Raw genomic sequence first — 20,011 nt, 5'->3', positions numbered from 1 at the left:
GGTGTCACTACATCAGAAAATATTAGCTTCAGAGTCAGTGATGTGCTTGAAATGCTTCATTTCACAAAAGGCTCATTATCTCAGCTTCTAGTTTGAAACGTCTGTTTTTGCTGAAACCAACCTATCTAATACTGCTGATAACTAAAGAACGGAAAATGATATCAATAAACTTTTTTTTGCTGATGATACAAGATAGTCTCATCGTTCTTTGGGCGTGTTCGGTGTTTACATAGTAATATCACACAATATTCTGTGGGCCTCGAGAAATCACTGAAAACGCTCTGAAAGGGCTGGCACTGGGAGCATCCGTTTTCCAAAAGTGGCTGGCACTCAATGAGTTAATATAAAATATAAAATATATACTGTAATAACCATGGTTATTATATATTTAGCCATTATTTGTACACAGCTAATTCTCCAAAGGATCTCCATGAAGGCACCAGGAGTGGTTGTTAGATTTATTTGAAGTGTTTATAGAAACCTTTAGGTGTGTTTAAAAATGAAAAGTGTTTTTTGTGTTTGTTTTGCAGACCTGTCTGACCAGCTGCTGGAGGTGGTGGGGCTGGAAGGAGCCATGGAGATGGGTCAGATCTACACCGGCCTGAAGAGCGCTGGGAGGCGGCTGGCACAGTGTTCCTCTGTCACCATCAGGTCAGCAAGACCTGCTCTACAGAGGAAAACCGCTACAATTACAGTATCAAGTTATCAAGTCAACCATTCACCACACTTTCAAAGATCTAGTTATAAGTCATTTGGCCTGGCAGTAAAAACAACCGCTCCATCCAGCTGGACTCACTAATGTTAAACCTTTTTTGGGTAATAATGACCCCTCCAACATAGTAACATGTGCAGTAGTCTCGGTTTCCAGACGTTTGGTGAGCGGCGCCAACAGCGCCACCTAACCACCAAACGTCTGGGAATTTACTGTTCCAAATCTGCTTCAGAGCCCGGCGAGAACGGCCGGCAGCAGACACGCCTACATTTATTATTAGAATTTTATTTGGTAGCGGCAATGCAATGTTTCATAGTTCCAATATAGAGCAAGACACTGATGTGCTGCAAATTAAGAGAGTTTATACCTGTTGTTTATTTTACAATAATTTGTCCTACCCGGAAGTGGTCCGCTTGCTACTGTGAAGCGCTGTGAAGTCATCAGCAGCCTCTGTAACGTTACCCTCGGGAGTTGGGCTTATCGCTGGGGGAAGAACTCTAGCCGCCGGGGCCGGATGAAACACGTCCTATTAACAGGTTATGTTTCTCCGCAAACGCGCCGATGTTTTGCGAGACACCGGTTCTGCATGAGCGTCACTGCCCCCAGAAAGCAGGCCTGATGATTGGTTCTCTGATGCAAGGCTTCCAACAGCACCACCTAACGTTATGAAAAGATTTAAATAGTAATATTCTCAGTCTTACAGTAGTGAAACGGATTAAGACTGAGAGCTGAGTCTACATGTGCAGCAGCTTTTTCTCAGTTTCTCCCTCATACCTGTAGCAGTGGTTCTCAACGTGTGGTCCAGGGACCACCAAGGGTCCATGAGGGGTTTACCAGGGGGTCCCCAGCAAACTGATGAATAGTTGAACTTCACCATTATTTGATTCACAAGAAGTGAACACAATTAGGCCATGTTCAGACTAGGAGGCCAAATCTGATTTGTGAACTATACTGACCTTTATCCAGATTGGTTTTATGAGTCTGGACGCTCCAAGTCTGATTTGTGTCACTTGTCCCAAACCACATATGGAGGTAGTTTCCAATCTGCTTTCGACTGATGTGACTTGAGTGCGGACGCGCAGATCCACCAAATCTGATTTGAACGTCACTCGCAACTCGTCATCAAATGCTTCTGCGCAGGAAAACCACGTCACCAAAGTACATATTTACTGATGCCCATGTCGTTACCATAGCAACCAATGCAGATAGGCTGTTTAGGTCTGGACACACAGATCGGACTTGAGAATCAGATTTGTGGCAGTGCGGACACACTCCCAAATCAGATTTGGGAAACCAATCAAGATAATGATGATTAATGACTTTATCAGCAAATCAGATTTGCCTCTAATGTGAACATGGCCTTAGAGAAGTAGAAGAACGACTGTTTTGATCATTGTTTCTCTGTTACCTCTCTACCTACATACAGATAGTCATGGGATACTGGACAAAGTCATATCTGACAATAAACATATTCTCTGATTTTGGGGGGTCTGTGACTCTATTGTTGATTAAATCAGGGTCCTTGAGATGAAAAAGGTAGACAATCACTGCTTTATAGTGATTGTCAACTACTAACTTAACTAGAAGCATACTAATGTACCTAAAATGGACCAAATACAAAATCTGCTTATTGACTCTAACCTGGACTTTTTATGTCTTAGTGAGAGCTGACTCAACTGTGATATACCATCACACTTGATAAACATCCCAGGATATACTTGCTTTAGGAAAGACAGAACAGGGAGAGGAGGAGGAGTCATGATATGTATTAGAGAGAAGTTTAGATGCACATAAATAAAGCTGGACTGTAATCTTGAATGAATATTGCTCTTTCACCCCAAATGAATTTGAATGTTGTTCTGTACAATCCACCTACACACAATGTTAGCTTTTATGATGAATTGAAAAAACTCCTTGCTATGTAATCATTCCTCTGAAAATATCCTGGTTGGAGATTACAATATCAATTGGATGGACAAAGGTGCTAAACAAAAACTGAAAGCAATCATGTCAAAATTCAATTACCAGCTAATAATTGATAGACCCACAAGAATAACAAGAAAAAGCAAAACTCTGATTGACCTGATCTTCACAAACCGGGCAGAAACAGTTACTAAAAGTTATAATCTGGTTACAGGCCTATCAGATCATAACATGACTTTGGTTGCTAGAAAACTGACCAAGAAGTGACTGGCACACCATGCCAAAAATGACATGAAATTTGTAAAATCAGGGATACCAAAATGTAAAATGGAAGATTTTGAAAGGGAACTTTCGCAAATGAACTGGGATTCAATAACAAAAACGCATGATGTGAATACCTGCTGTGATAATTTTATAACAACTGTTAATTCACTAATTGACAGATACACTAAAACATGGAGGAGTAGCCCTAAAATAAGCTCTCTTCCATGGTTTGGTCAAGATCTCTGGCAATTAATGAAAAAGTGTGATTTTGCCCTTAAAAAGTCTCTAGTATCTAAATCTGATACTGAACATCTAATTTACACAAGCCTATAAGAAACAAGGTCATCGCTGCACTTCGTAAAGCCAAGACAAATTATTTCTATAAATTGATCGAAGAGGCTAAGGGTTGTAGCTCCAAACTGTGGAAGCACATCAATTGTCTAACCAACTCCAACACCCTTAAGCATCAGAGAATAAAGGAGCTGAGAATAAATAATGAACTTGTATCTGACAGTGCTACAATGGCAAATTAATTCAATTATTTTTTTGTAGAGTCAGTCCAGGAACTGGCACAGAATTTCAAACCAGTAGGGCTGACAGCCAACACGGTGAACCAGAACAGTCAACATCTATTTCACATCCAAGAGGTTGACTGTGAAAAAGTTAGCAAGATTATGAGTCATTTGAGCAACTCAAAGGACACCCATAATCTCGATACTGCTCTGATAAAGAAATATAGAACCCAACTACTGCAGCCAATAACACACCTTGTGAACCTGTCAATCAAAACTAGAACTTTCCCTAGGACCTGGAAAACAGCTGTTATCAGCCCAATTTTTAAATCTGGTGAGCAAGAATTGACATGCAATTACAGATTGCCATCCTCCCAGTTATATCCAAGATACTGGAAATAATCGTAGCAGAGCAACTCTTAATACATCTAGACTCTAGAGACAAATCAGCTTCTGCATCAACAACAATTTGGATTCAGACCAAAGTATTCTACCGAGACTGCAACTTATTGAAGAAATAAAAAGTCTCTTGGATAGAGGCCATACTGTGGGAGCGGTCTTCCCAGACTTAAAAAAGGCATTTGACACTGTTAACCACAGTGTGCTCCTAGCCAAACTCTCCAACTTCCAATTCTCTGATCATGCCTCACAATGGTTTGACTCATACTGTATGTCAGGGGAAGAGTCCAATGTGTACGAGTCAATGGGGAAAAGTCCACCCTCTGGGCCAGTAGCATGGGGATACCCCAGGGGTCAGTGCTAGGACCTCTGCTCTTCAACATATATATCAACGACCTACCTGAGAGTTGTCCTGGTGTTGGCTGTCAAATGTAGGCCGATGATACGGTCATCTATACATCTGCTAGAACATCTTGCAAGGCCGCTGTCCAGCTCACTGAATCTTTAAACTCTGTATCACAATGGCTTGAAACGTCTCACTTAACACTGAATGTAAAAAAAACTGTTTCAATCTGCTTTTCAAAACGTAAACGAAACCAAAATGAAAGCTTTCTGGTAAAAATAAAAAATGAAGATATCCATTAGGTTGATAATGTCAAATACCTGGGAATAATTTTAGACTCCCACCTAAGGTTTGACAAACAAATAACCAATATTAGAAAAAAGTAAAATCAAACATCAACTGCTTCAAACTAATTAGAAAGTGTCTGTACAGCCCAGTTTTACATGCATGCTATGATATTTTCACACCTATCATACTGCATCACCACCTGGTCACAAGCCTCACAAACAACTATAAAACCCATCGTATCTCTATATAATGACAATAAAAATCATGGACAAAAAACCCATGAGGTGGCACCATTGTCACATCTTGGGGAAACACAAAATGCTCAGTTTTGAAACTTTCATCAGCTATTCAAACTTTTAAAGCTTATTAAAGCTTATTTTTAAATGTCTGCATGGACATGCTCCTTCCTTGTTTAATGATTACATTGTAAGGCACCAGCAGATGAGTAGAATTAACACACAGGCTTCTACAAACGGATACTGTCGTGTCCCGATGTGTAAAACCACGTTTGGACAATCAGTTTTCTCTGTTAAAGGAGCAAAACTATGGAACAGTCTACCTACTGAGCTGAAAACACAAGAGGATTTTAATGTTTTTAACAGGGGTATTAAGTCATGGTTAAAAGAGAAGCAACTGTGTTCTCACACTTAATACTCTTGTAGACCTCTGGTCATAGGCGGAGTTTGACTTTTAGCTCTGGGGGGGCCACTTCTGTAGGAGACACACATTTGCTGGCACGTGCAAAAAAAATTGGTCGTTTTACATTTGAAATTTTGCCCGTTTTAAGCCAGATTTAGAGGGATATCTCATTTTAAGGCTGGCATCATCATGGTCTCTCTCTAATTATTGTTTGAGAAGTATAAGAATGGAAATATAAGAAATATTAGAATATGAGTAGAATTACAGAACATTAATACTCATTATTGTATGTTTAGTAATGTAATGTATATTATATAGCGCTTCACTGTTCACTGTTGCTTTTGACCGTGCTCAAAGATACTTTACAAATACAGGATAAAACAACTTTAATAAAGAGAGAAAATATTAAAATAGATGAGAGAGAGAGAGAGAGAGAGAGAGAGAGAAATATTATAGGTCAAAAGGAACAGTGAAAAGGGCTTTTTTGGAAAGATGACATAATGATTATGAAAGACAATGAGTTTTGGTCTGTCAGACCATGTGACTGGGGAGGGCATTCCAGAGGGAGGGGGCGGCTGCAGCAAGGCCCTGTCAGAGGCCCCCCTGTCACAGCTTTAGCAAAGAGATACCTGTGATTCTTGTCAAAGTGGATATGAATTGTATGATCATATTCAGCCAGACAGTGAGATGGAGATTTACAATGGTGAGAAGAAAAAATATATATATATATACCGTATATATATATATATATATATATATATATATATATATATATATATATATTAACTCCGCCAATGCCTCTGGTGGTACTCTGTGTATTATGTCTGTATTGTGTGTACATCGTGTGGACATTGTCCGTACTGTATTGTATGTACATCCCTGAATATTTGTATGTATAGATTTGCTCATGTGGTTTTATATTCGATTATGTTTCTTTTTGGGTATGTCCTCTCATTTTAGTGATTTTCTGTCGTGACTTTCTAGTCAATACATTTGTATGTATAGCTTTACTCTTGTGGGTTTTTTATATTCGATTTTGCTTCTTTTTGGGTATGTCCTTTTGGGTTGTGTTTTGGTGTAGGAGTCACCTGTGGACAGGTGTTGAAAATGTGCGTTCCGCTACACTTAACACTGTGTATCTGGTTACTGTGCATACATGTATGTTACATCTCCAATGCTCTGTGATGTCCATATCAGATAAGCTTAACCTAACCTAACCTATAGGACATACTACTGGGTCACACCTAGCATTGCTACATATTGTACAGTAGCACAATATAAGCCTCCATTACATAACTTCTTTGATTCAGCATAAAATTCACCACCTATAAACTGATAAGAACCTTGACAAACCTTTGAGACAGAGGATCTCTCAGTTCGTCTCCTTTTGTAAATGGTAAAAGAGAAGTACTGTAGTATCAAAAATGACGAACTTAAAAAAGATGTCCCAGTCATACTCGGTCAAAAAGTGAACTTTAACTGTAACGTTTTGATGAACTTAACTGTTTCACCTTGAACAGTGTGCCTGGGACATCTTTTTAAGTTTGCCATTTTTGATACTATGGTACTTCTCTTTTTTCCATTTACTTAGAGATCTTCAGTCTCAATTGATCCAGCCCAATCCCACGAGCACTTCGCTGTCAACACTGATTCATTGAAGGAGCCATGCAGCACTCCTACCCACTTGTTTCACTTTACAAACTATTGTTCTATAAAGTTACATTGTAACACTCTTTATTGTTTGTTATCGACAGAACCAGCAAAGCCCTTCCAATGCAGATCGATGGCGAGCCTTGGATGCAGACTCCCTGCACTGTAAGTCAAATAGTCAATAGATACAGTATATTCGCTCTCTCCCCTCATTATGCAGGTGGTTTATGTAAACTGAGGCCAGTCAGTCAACCACAAAGTTCACACACTAAATGTACTAATGCCATAACCTGCAGGGCCAAAGTCCTTTCTAAAGTTCATTCCAACCCAACTGGTATCACTGCTGTACAGTATAGAGGCCACTGTCAAACTCCCACAATTTACATTTATCCTCTATCCATTCTGCATTAGATTCAAGAGGTTTATTGTCACTCCGGTCACTCGTGTGAAATTATTAGGCCGAGAGGCTCAGCAGGACATAAATATGAGCAAAATAACACAATATGAAACATGAACATAGCATATGATCAGAACATAAATATGAGCAAAATAACGGTGCTTTTAGACAACTCTATCTTGAATATTAAGCCATGAAACAAAATTAGTTTATTGTAATACAACCCTGCAGTGTCTTTCAATCAAGTCGTTGCCAGACACTGTGGGCCCTATCTTGGTACATGCGATATCCCCTATTTGCGCTTGCGCACCTGTTTGCGTGCCTTAACGATAGCAGACCGCCTTGCGCACGTGTCCAGGTGTTATGCTGAGTTTTGCACTCCCACCCGGCAGCAGCTAAACACATCCCCACCTCATGGGAGCATATTGTAATGATTTATACCAGGGGTGTCAGACTCATATTAGGTAGAGGGCCGGATTTGTTCAACTGAGACCTCATGGGGGCCGGATTTTTTTTTTACTAAAATCAATTCGACTCATTTATCCATTTACTTCACAAAAGAAATACTGCTCTTTCCATTTCTCTTGAAACTGCCTGCATTCCGTGTCAACCTTTCTCTTTTTCGACAGCATCTTGTTGATTCCTTTGTTTTTTGGTAGGTAGCCGAATGCGCGATTCAATTCCAGCGTGGCATCATGGCGGCTTTGTTTACACCTGATGACCTACTGACATACTTCCTTGTAGTGCAGGTTAATTAACTTATGAATGAACTCTTAGCTTGCTTATTAGCCACACGTAGTTCATGATAATGGAGTGCGAATTTAATAATAATAATAAAAAAAAAATATATATATATATATATATATATATATATATATATATATATATATATATATATATATGTGTAGTCGCAGACTGTAGTTCAATCATGGAAGACCAAATAAGGCATTAATAGAGCACCCCATGCTGTCATAACCCTCAGCCCAAATGACGTCACTAAATGACGTCTCCATCTCCGACGTCACCTTCTCCATGACGTCACCTTTGCAGTGTGACGTCAGTTGCCCAAATGACGTCAGTTATGACATCATAAATGCCCTTCTCCTGGTACTATATAAAGCCCCCATCACCACAGCTTAAATCACACTTGTGCAGTCATCACTCACCTCGTGTCAGCATCACGCATTCATCCAGCATCTCCAGAGCAAGAAGCTTCATTCAGTCCAGCACCATGTCCGAGTCCGAAAACGAGCAGCAAAGTTTCAGCTCCACCGTGGACGCTTTCCTCCAGAGCACATTCAACGCCCCGGCCAGCCTCGGGCAAATCCCCAATCCCCAGGCTCCATCTCCGGGCGTCACAGGCATCTCATGGGACGCTCCCCTCACCAGGGGCCGCGGCCGCAAAAGAAGATCCAACGTCAAGGAGGTCCTCGTCTCGCCTGGATCTCAGTCCGCACAGCACTCCGGAGGCCGCGGCCGCGGCAAAAGAGCCCAGAAGTCCACCTCCCCCGGATCTCAGTCCGCACAGCACTCCGGAGGTCGTGGCCGCAGCAAAAGAGCCCAGAAGTCCACCTCCAAGAAAGGCCCAGCGAAGCGCACCACGACCGCCGGCTCCTCGGCGGACGCGCCAAGGCTCCAGCCCCTCCAGGCCTCCAAGATCCCCTGATCGCAACGATGTCTTCACTGGTCCCTCATCGACATCGATGCCCGGCCGAGGACGCTCGCGAGCCCCACGCTCCCCACGGCAGCAGCCCAAACAGCCCTGCCCCAGGTTTCAGGTCGTATCCCCCCTTTTCAGCCAGCATCTCTTCCGGCGGCCGCACTCATTCAAGATTCAAGATTCAAGATTCAAGTTTATTATTTGTCCCCGAAGGGCAATTTGTGTGCAGCAGACATAAAAAGCATTGCAGGCCGGGTGCCAATCCCCGAGCAACTCTGCCCTGTTGCATACGGCCGCTTCCCTCTCCCGCGTCCGGTCGGGTATTATCAAACATGCATTTAGTCCCTGGTTTCAGTCAACGTTGCGGCATTGCTGCTGCACTCATTTCAGGCCGGGTGCCAATCCCTTAGCATACGGCATACGGCATACGGCCGCTTCCCTCTCCCGTGTCCATTCGGGTTTTAACAACATGCCTCTAGTCCCAGTTTCCAGTCAACCTTTTCTTTTTCATAGCATGGTTCCTCTCTTACGCATCCAATCCATCGATCCAATCCCAGTCATTTAGATAAAGTATAACCCTTGTAAACTTTTCCGGCCATGCTGAGTAGCGCGCTAGCTACCTGGCTAGCCACCGGCCTTCCATGCTATACTGCGCATGCGCGTGGCTGGTCTAGCGTTGCCAAAGATGCGCATTGCAAATGCAAGATGCGACACTATCGTCTCCCGTCGCATGCTTCAGGCAAAATGGCGATAATCATCAGTTCTGCTGTTGCCGTCCTTCAAAATATAAGAAAATGTATAGCTCAGCGCTAGAGCGGACTGGCTTGAATGTGGGAAAGCGGGGTTCGAATCCCGTGTGCGCGCTGATATTTTAATTTAAGATCCTGGTGAAATATGGTCTAAATCTGAAAGTTCAATAAACGTCTGCAAATAGTGGGTGAAAAAACTTTCACTTTCAAATTTAAACGTCTTTTCAACCGAAAAATGCTCGCGGGTGGTTCTGGCTTCAGCATATGCTTGAACTAAGTTCTAGAGGTGAATGGTTGCAGAAAAGAGGCACCATGAGTTCCCTACTTTCTCCCAGTAGGGAATCGATCTTCCTCTACGAGATTTACTCTGGTATTGCAAATGCATACGAAGCTTCAGTCTCGATCATAAACAAAAGGTGCTCCTCCCAGTCCACCACGGCTTTAATGTGCAGTGCAGCATCACCCGGCTTTCCGTTATGCATAACTCGTCAGGTCAGCAGAGCTCATTCCCCGGTCACGGCGCAGTAGATTCAGCAGAGCACATCCCTGGTCACAGCACAGTGGCTACAGCAGAGCATATCCCGGCAGCGTTGCCAGACGTACGATAATTATCGTACCTGTACGATAATTTTGACCTCTGTACGATGTACGATCAATAATCCCCAAATCCCCCAAACGTACGAGAATCTCATCATTTCGTGACACTTAGACGAATCCTACGTCTATCACTCTATCTGTTTATACAATCATCTCTTCAAACAAACATATTTGCAGCTAATACGTGCAGGGTGTTTTGTTGTTGTTGCAACGCAGGCTGAGACCACAGTGTTGAAAAATCATGCCAAGTCCAAAAAGTAGCCTGTGATCAGCGCAGCCCCCCGACATAGGCGCGCCGAAGGCACGCGCGCTGGGGAGGGGGCGTACGATAATTTCACTCCAAAAACGATAATTTTGACCCTCTGGTACGATAATTCAACATTTGCCATCTGGCAACACTGTATCCCGGTCACAGCAGTGGCTCAGCAGAGCATATCCCTGGGCACAGCTCAGTGGCTTCAGCAGAGCTCCTCCCCGGTCACAGCACAGTGGCTTCAGCAAAGCATATCCCTGGTCACAGCACAGTGGTTTCAGCAGAGCTCCTCCCTGGTCACAGCACAGTGGCTTCAGCAAAGCATATCCCCGGTCACAGCACAGTGGCTTCAGCAGAGCTCCTCCCTGGTCACAGCACAGTGGCTCCAGCAAAGCATATAGCCGGGCACAGCAGAGTGGCTTCAGCAAAAGTATACCCCCTGGGCACACCTCTTAGAAAATTGGAACGGAATCTCATTTTTCTACGACGAAATCGTCTCGTCTGCCGACGACTTAAAACTTTCTACAGATGCAGCACATGGGGGGGGTGGTCCCCTCCCGGGGGGGTCCTCCCTTCAACAACTGGGCTGCTGTCCTCATCAGCCATGCGTCCTACATCCATCCAGAGCAAGCTGCTATATCATCAGCCCAAAGATGCCTCCTTCCATGATTGGTAGGAAGTATTAATGCATTTCGTTGGTGGCGGTCTTCTCTCCCAATCCCCGTTTGGTGCCCATGCCCGGGCAATTTGCATATAACCCCATAAGTGTCCTGCCATTGCTTAACCTCAGTCAGCCCACGTCCTGACAATTTGCACAACCCATCATCCCTGCATTCTGCTTAAACATCAGTCAGCCCATGTCCTGACAAGTCAGCCCCCGTCCTGACAATTTGCTCAACCCATTATCTCTGCATTCTGCTTAAACCTGTCAGCCCACGTCCCGAGAAGTCAGTCCACATCCTGACAACTTGCTCAACCCATTATCCCTGCATCCTGCTTAAACTTCAGTCAGCCCACGTCCTGACAAGTCAGCCAATGTCCCGACAATCTGCATAACCCATCATTCCGGCATTTGCATAAACCTCAATCAGCCCTTGGCCCCCTTTTCCTCATCTCTCCCCATCATCACATGACAGGATCCTGGTTCATCCTTCACTTCAAGACCACACTCCAGAAATCCAACATCCCTGCAGAGAACTATTCCAGTCACTCCTTCAGGATCGGAGCAGCCACATCAGCAGCCATGCAGGGGGCGTCCTCCGCCTCCCTTCAACAACTGGGGCGCTGGTCCTCATCCGCCTATGCATCCTTCATTCGACCAGAGCAAGACACCATATTATCAGCCCAAAGATCCCTCCTTCCATGACTAAAGAGGCAACAAGCACTTCGTTGGTGGTGATCAAACTCTCCTTTTCCTCATCAATGCGCCCATGCCCGGGCTATCCACATCCACGCCCTTGCAACCCCGCTTTGCCTTAAAAAACCCCGGTCAGCCCCTCATCTCCCGACATGCCTAAATTCTCCCCCCGTCAGCCCACGACCTGACTAAAGCATACCCCAGGCGAGCTCCATGACCCCCGTTTTCACTCTCCCAGTTCCTGAAATAACTTTAAATTCCTTTGGGGGATGTCCTATCTCATACAGCACTGACGCCCCTCTCTCATAAGCAAGAGGAGCGTCACATCATGGAGTCATACGCCATACTCAAACTGTCTATTCTGATTCAATAAAGTTTGTTAAAATTATATTACGAGTCTCTCATGATTGAAGTGTAGTCGCAGACTGTAGTTCAATCATGGAAGACCAAATAAGGCATTAATAGAGCACCCCATGCTGTCATAACCCTCAGCCCAAATGACGTCACTAAATGACGTCTCCATCTCCGACGTCACCTTCTCCATGACGTCACCTTTGCAGTGTGACGTCAGTTGCCCAAATGATGTCAGTTATGACATCATAAATGCCCTTCTCCTGGTACTATATAAAGCCCCCATCACCACAGCTTAAATCACACTTGTGCAGTCATCACTCACCTCGTGTCAGCATCACGCATTCATCCAGCATCTCCAGAGCAAGAAGCTTCATCCCACCACCTCCCCAGATCACCACCAATGTTATGACTCCTGTTGGAAACAGATCCCCTTAAGGGGGATGTCCTATCTCATACAGCACTGACGCCCCTCTCTCATAAGCAAGAGGAGCGTCACATCATGGAGTCATACGCCATACTCAAACTGTCTATTCTGATTCAATAAAGTTTGTTAAAATTATATTACGAGTCTCTCATGATTGAAATATATATATATTTTTATATTCCAAAACATCTCCCCGCGGGCCGTATCTCTGACATCCATGATTTATACAGAAACATAACTGTTTAAAAACAGCTGCCGACTCGTGCCGAGGACAGAGAGAGATGGAGAGAGCTTGTGACAGATCCGCTGCGGTGCCAGCGACCCTCCGGGTTATGGGATAGCAGGTGAAGGTGAATAGCCTATTGCAAGTAGGCTACAATGTACAAGTTTTCTCAATTCATTTACCATAACCCCTCCTTGCAATGTGATAAAAGTTTCTCAGTGAATTAGTTGATTGCCTCCTCGAATAATCTGCTGGTTACCCAATTTTAACAGCAGAATTTGATGTCCTGGCGGCACGTCCGCGGGTAATGACGTTTCTGCACTGTGCAGTGCGGATATTATGGTGCGCTCAAGCGCAGCGAGAATTTTAGCGCCTAAGAGGTGCTTTTCAAAGCTCTTAACGCAAAGTAATTGCGCGCTGCTGACGACAGGATAATGCCATCTATCCCCACATTGCCTGGTTTGGCATGTGGCACGCCTATGTCCAGTACAATCATAACAGGCATGCGCTTATGCACGCCCCCAATTTGCGAGGCGCTAAACGCTAAATTACTACTTTTGTGAAGATAGGGCCCTGTATCTTAGAACAACTGAAAAGAATGGGGAGCTTTTCTGAACAATTCTAGTTGAAGATGCAGCAGGCATGCAGTAGCAATTCAACAAGCATGTAATTTTTTTTTTTTAAATAAACCTGTAAGATTTCTGTCATAAACTTGCAGAAATGTAACGCTCACTTGTAACACAATCACATTGGGCTGCCTAATACAGTAAGACTGCTGAAGGGGAGAAATATGATAAAAGCCAATGAGAGTCTTTCTTGTAATTAGGAATCAGAAGGAATTAGTTCTACTGGAGGGTTCAATATATCTATATCAAATGTAAGTCCCACAGGCTTTCGTATTATTAGATTAAAACTCTTCTATCAGTTTTCTAACAGCTCTAGAAATCTTACAATCCCAATGGTTTGATCGTGATCTCATGATCTCGCACAAATCCAGCTGCCTTGCAAGGTTAATGGACTATACTATAGTACTAATATATCACTAATATATACTATATATAATATAGTACAAGCTTAGGAAGAAATTAGGATCCTATTCACCTTATTATTTGCCCATATAAGGACGCTTCCGCATAACGTCATTTTGTAATCGTCTTTCCGTTTCAGACCCGGAAGTAGATTACTCCCACCTTTATAATTTGTATATGCCAAAAAGCTGTTTTTCAAGCAAAAAAAAACTTTTGATGAGAACGTAACATTCCAAATATGTGACCAGTTTATCAGAATAACGCCTATTTGGAAATTTTTAGTGCTGGCTGTGTGACCAGTCGGACTAGCTGTTAGCTAGTATCTGTCAACCCCTACTGTAAGCTACTGGCAGTGAGAAAACACTGTCGACGTGCTTTTGTAACTAACGTTAAATGCTGACCGGGTACAGCCATTGGCCCCTCGCAGCAGTAACGTTATGAGCATGTCTGAAGTTGGCCGCAGTTTAGCTGCTGAATGCTGCCAAACTTCATTCATAGTTTACAGTTGATCGATGTTTACCGGCCGGCTAACGCTGAACCGGAAGAACAAATAAGTGGCCGTGGCAACATAAGGTGAATAGTCAGATTAGTCACTATACGAGGGATCAGACGAGCAGCATTTTGGTAAACAAACCGCGTCACTGGGTGGCATGGCAATGGAACCCTATGGAGGGTGAGCTTTGGGAGGCTTGAATGTCTGATCTAGCCGGCTGATCCTGTTTACATTTAATAAACTGCAACAGTTCACACAACTTTAACACGACATGCATATATTATACATCAAACTATACATCATGTATATATACATCAAACTATACATCATGTATATATATTATACATCAAAACTGATTCGTCCTATAGGATCCTAATTTCTTCCTAAATTTGTTGCTTTGTGTATTTATGCAGGAATTTATCATAAAAATACTTAATGATGCAAGTCTTGCTTCTTCTAATTTGCTTACCGTCTGAGTCTCGAACATCCACCTTGACAAGTGTTTGCTGTCATTCAAAGTTGTTCATTTTTCAAAATGAAATCCCCTCACTTTGCGTTGATTACAGTTATGTTTGGCTTTAATTACAATTCCAGCCCGCTGACGCCACTGCAGATGAAGTGCTGCCGAGATTTACATATTTATATATGGATCATTCAGGCAATGTAAAAAATCTAGTGCATGACAAAACAAGTAGTCTGGAAGTGCACTTGTATCTGCTGGCAGAACTCCACCAAGCAAAGTTAGGATCTGACAATACATAATTGTGTTGAAATGATTTCCATGGCGAGTTATTCATGTGTTGGTGCTGAATTTGAATCAGTCAACCTGTTAAATGCTTATAGAAACATCACAGTTCAAATGGGATGTTATCGCACTAATTATTAACAACAACAACTATGCAAATTCACCTCAGTTCCTTTGCATGCATAACATATCTGACACCATCAATCCCATTTGCACTTTGAAGGAACTTGCATGTCTCACTGGGTCTTTGAAATCTAGGTCTGAAATAGTTACTGCAGTACTGAAATTTACTATAAGTCTAGAGATAATACTGGTAAAATGTATCTTTGCTTATTTTTCTTTTCTTTTTTAGCATACATGTCATGTCTGCTGTGAATACCAGCGGTGGAAATGGGCCATTACAGCCCTATTGCCTTGTCAGGCTACTATTGCCTTGTACTTGACTAACAGCCCTATTGCCTTGTCAGGCTACTATTGCCTTGTACTTGACTAACAGCCCTATTGCCTTGTCAGGCTACTATTGCCTTGTACTTGACTAACAGCCCTATTGCCTTGTCAGGCTACTATTGCCTTGTACTTGACTAACAGCCCTATTGCATTAGCCTGATACTATTTCCTTGTACTTGACTAACAACCCTATTGCCTTAGCCTGATACTATTTCCTTGTACTTGACTAACAGCCCTATTGCCTTAGCCTGATACTATTGCCTTGTACTTGACTAACAGCCCTATTGCTTATTAGCCTGATACTATTTCCTTGTACTTGACTAACAGCCCTATTGCCTTAGCCCAGTGGTTCCCAACCTTTCAGGGTTGCCTGAAATTCAAATAGGGTCGCCTGAAATTAAAAAAAAATATATAATAATAGTAATAATAATAAAAGTACACCATACACAATTTAAAACTAGCGAAGATGATTAGGGTCACTTGCATTTTGTTTGTTTGTTTGTTTGTTTTTGTTCCGAGTTTAAAGTGAAAGTGATCATCTCTAAGATTTCAGTACACAATGTCCTTTTACCCCCTGATTGTGAAAAGGTTATCATGTATATAGTAAAATACACCAGAAACATTCAGTTCAATCACGTTTAATGACGACATCAAGTCCACAATAGCTGATAATTGCTTCGGAGTCAGAGATCAAGTAAAAAAAAAATGCATTTTCTCTTTGAGGTGAAGAGGGTCCCTGTTATGCCCGGCCTAGGGGACACCAAACATAACATAAAAAAGTGACTCCCCCCTTTCCCCTCTCCCAAAGATGACCAGGCCACAGAGGTTTGCAGTGCACAACAATGTTGTTTTAATGAAGAATGACAGTGTAGAGCATCAGGGTGAGAATTCCCAACATAATAAACATAATCTATTTTAAAGGCCTAATCTTACCTGCAAACAAAACCCCCCAAACAAACAACAGGCACCTTACCTGAATAACTAATATTAAACACAGGAGAAAACAACTAAAGAAAATCAGGGCTTCTCACCCCTACTGTCATAAGGACTTACCTTTAAGATAAAAGGTAAGCATGGTTACAATGACCCATTTACCAGCTAGGCTAACAAAGGATTGGCTAAGCTAGCTCTTGGTGTGGCACAGGCTGGTTGGGAGCAGGAAAGGAGAGAGTGAGGAGGCCTCCACACAGCCCCCTTTTTAAAGCCGGCCCGCATCCGTCTCCAACCAATCACCAGCATCTATGAATCACCAGCCGCACCTGCAGTAAGAACTCAAAGAGTACACTGGAGAGCTCCACGCCAGGCAGGGAGGGAGAACACAGCACATCAGGATAATACACATATGATCCCCTGGGTCATAACAGTCCCTTTAATGTTGATGATAGCATTTTTTTCCCCATTGCTGTGTTTAGACTCTTAGTGCTGCTACATATAATGAGCTATTACATATCATGACCAGCCTTGATGTTTGATATTTGCTCTTCCATTGATATGCAAGTTTAACCTTAAAGCATAAATGGCATTATGGTTGTGAAGATGGATGCTGCCATATTTCATACCCTCACAAGCCCGCATGCTTTACCAAACCCACTCCATGTCATGTCTCATCACAACATAATGAATCACATCCTGCCAAACCTTATCAAAGTCATTTGGCACAGGGACTCTCAAAGTGTGTCTTGTTAAAAAAAACAGACACACGTTAAGCCATTTGACAAGATTTTATCGTAGGCACCAATAGGGGAAGATTTGGGTTATTAGTGTTTTATTGTATTGTATGACTGACTACATTAATGCGGGGAAGTACAGAGTGAAAATTGTGATTAGAATAGTAGGGATGGGACAATGCTTTTCTCATGACACGATTCAATACACAATATGGGGTTCACGAATCGACACAAACACGATACAATGTGTAATAAATACAACTTCAATGACAACAAAATATGACAGCCACAAACCTTTCTAGCAATGGGATTGGATTGCTAGAAAAGTACAAGTAATATAATTTAATGGACAATTTGTGATTGGGATGAGCAAGTAGTCTCTTTTGTGATTACAACAACAGAATAAATAGAATTTAATTTTTCTACCCCACAATATGTATGGTCACATTTTTATATTGCAATGTATAATACGCTAACTAATTTCCACTATTGGGACAATAAATTAAACCTTGAACCTTGAATTTCAATATATGGTCCCGTCCCTACAGAATATTCATTCTTACATTGTCTCATTGAGATAAATTGTAGTGAATTAAATTACAGGTCAATTAAACGGTTCCTTGCCTTGCTGGGACCTTTGGGGTTGCCGGAATGCAGTTTTAGAACACTGATTTACCCAAACCCTAAAGTCAAGTCAAGTCAAGTTTATTTGTATAGCACATTTCATACACAGAGGCAATTCAAAGTGCTTCACATAAAATGGTTGACAGGGGGACATTCTCCTTTCTCGTGCTCTCTCCTCTGCTCTATCCTCATTTCTATATTTTCTATATTTCTCCATCAATTGTTCAAATGTTATCTTTATTCTGTATATTCTTGCTACTGTTGTGTCAGCTAGAATTAGCTAGACATATTTTCTGTGAAGCCCTCTGAGACATGCTTGTGAATTAGGGCTATATAAATAAACTTGACTTGACTTGACTTGATGCGTGAACAGCTGACTTGGGACTTGACTTGATGCGTGAACAGAAGACTTGGGACTTGACTTGATGCATGAACAGAAGACTTGGGACTTGACTTGATGCATGAACGGCTGACTTGGGACTTGACTTGATGCATGAACAGAATACTTGGGACTTGACTTGATGCGTAAAGAGAAGACTTGGGACTTGACTTGATGCATGAACAGAAGACTTGGGACTTGACTTGATGCATGAACAGAATACTTGGGACTTGACTTGATGCGTGAACAGCTGATTTGGGACTTGACTTGATGCGTGAACAGAAGACTTGGGACTTGACTTGATGCATGAACAGAAGACTTGGGACTTGACTTGATGCATGAACGGCTGACTTGGGACTTGACTTGATGCATGAACAGAATACTTGGGACTTGACTTGATGTGTAAAGAGAAGACTTGGGACTTGACTTGATGCATGAACAGAAGACTTGGGACTTGACTTGATGTGTGAACAGAGACTTGGGACTTGACTTGATGTGTGAACAGAATACTTGGGACTTGACTTGATGTGTGAACAGAAGACTTGGGACTTGACTTGATGCATGAACAGAAGACTTGGGACTTGACTTAATGCATGAATGGCTGACTTGGGACTTGACTTGATGCATGAACAGAATACTTGGGACTTGACTTGATGTGTAAAGAGAAGACTTGGGACTTGACTTGATGCATGAACAGAAGACTTGGGACTTGACTTGATGCATGAACAGAAGACTTGGGACTTGACTTGATGCGTGAACAGCTGACTTGGGACTTGACTTGATGCATGAACAGAAGACTTGGGACTTGACTTGATGCATGAACAGAATACTTGGGACTTGACTTGATGTGTGAACAGAAGACTTGGGACTTGACTTGATGCGTGAACAGAAGACTTGGGACTTGACTTGATGCATGAACACAAGACTTCAGACTTGACTTGATGCGTGAACAGAAGACTTGAGACTTGACTTGATGCGTGAACAGAAGACTTGCGACTTGACTTGATGCATGAACACAAGACTTGAGACTTGACTTGATGCGTGAACAGAAGACTTGTGACTTGACTTGATGCATGAACACACGACTTGAGACTTGACTTGATGCGTGAACAGAAGACTTGCGACTTGACTTGATGCATGAACACAAGACTTGAGACTTGACTTGATGCGTGAACAGAAAACATGAGACTTGACTTGATGTGTGAACAGAAGAGATGAGATGAGACTTTACTTGGTTCTGGTGACTTGGGACTTGACTCTGACTTGTAATTTGATGATTTAAAAAAGGCGTCTAAAGTCTTGACCTGAGATCTTGCGTTTGTATAAATTACTTAGATTGAAAATGATGAGATTTGTTCCAGCACACGGCTGAATTGAAATTCCGTTTTCTGAATTCTTATGGAATGATTGAATTTATTGAAGTTGAAACGGATGATATACAGTAAATCAAACTCATGAAGCTCTTACCAGGTTTTTATCCTATTAAAACCATATTGCATTGAAAAGTCCTAGATATTAAGTTATTTAAGATATTAAATTGATACTGGACTTGATTTGTTTTCACTTGACTTGGTGTTCTACATTTAGGCTTCAGACGTGACAGTAATGACATTGGAGTTGACTTGACCTTGACTTGGTAATATATATTTAGACTTGGGATTTAATGTAAGACCTGTGCCTGTAGCCTTGAAACTGACTGGGCCTCAAGTCAAGTTGACATGCCCTATGAAGCAACACTGAGGTCAATCTTGCCTCTTTGTTTCTTCCCAAAACCAGATTGAGATCATCCAAAAGAACCAGGCTCCAATGCTGATGGGCCCGCCGCAAGGTAGCAGCTGCTTCTCCTCGGTCATCAGGCGGCCGCGCAGTGAGAGCAAAGACTGA

General features: G+C 42.4%; 1 protein-coding gene across 2 annotated transcripts in view; it reads left to right on the top strand.

Annotated features, from left to right (window-relative positions):
- dgkb (diacylglycerol kinase, beta) overlaps window positions 1–20,011 on the top strand; it is a gene marked incomplete at both ends in the record, with an annotated part of 171,242 nt that extends 151,231 nt beyond the window's left edge. For both annotated transcript variants that reach the window (XM_083636690.1, XM_083636689.1), the window contains 3 exons: window positions 531–651; window positions 6,835–6,895; window positions 19,904–20,011. In XM_083636690.1, the coding sequence (XP_083492816.1) occupies window positions 531–651; window positions 6,835–6,895; window positions 19,904–20,011 (290 nt within the window). The remainder of the gene's footprint in view (window positions 1–530; window positions 652–6,834; window positions 6,896–19,903) is intronic.

The sequence above is a fragment of the Poromitra crassiceps genome (assembly GCF_964638095.1).
Source record: "Poromitra crassiceps genome assembly, chromosome: 1".
Lineage (NCBI taxonomy): Eukaryota > Metazoa > Chordata > Actinopteri > Beryciformes > Melamphaidae > Poromitra > Poromitra crassiceps.
The sequence above is the reverse complement of the archived record's forward strand: the minus strand, read 5'-3'. Positions and strand labels throughout refer to the sequence as shown.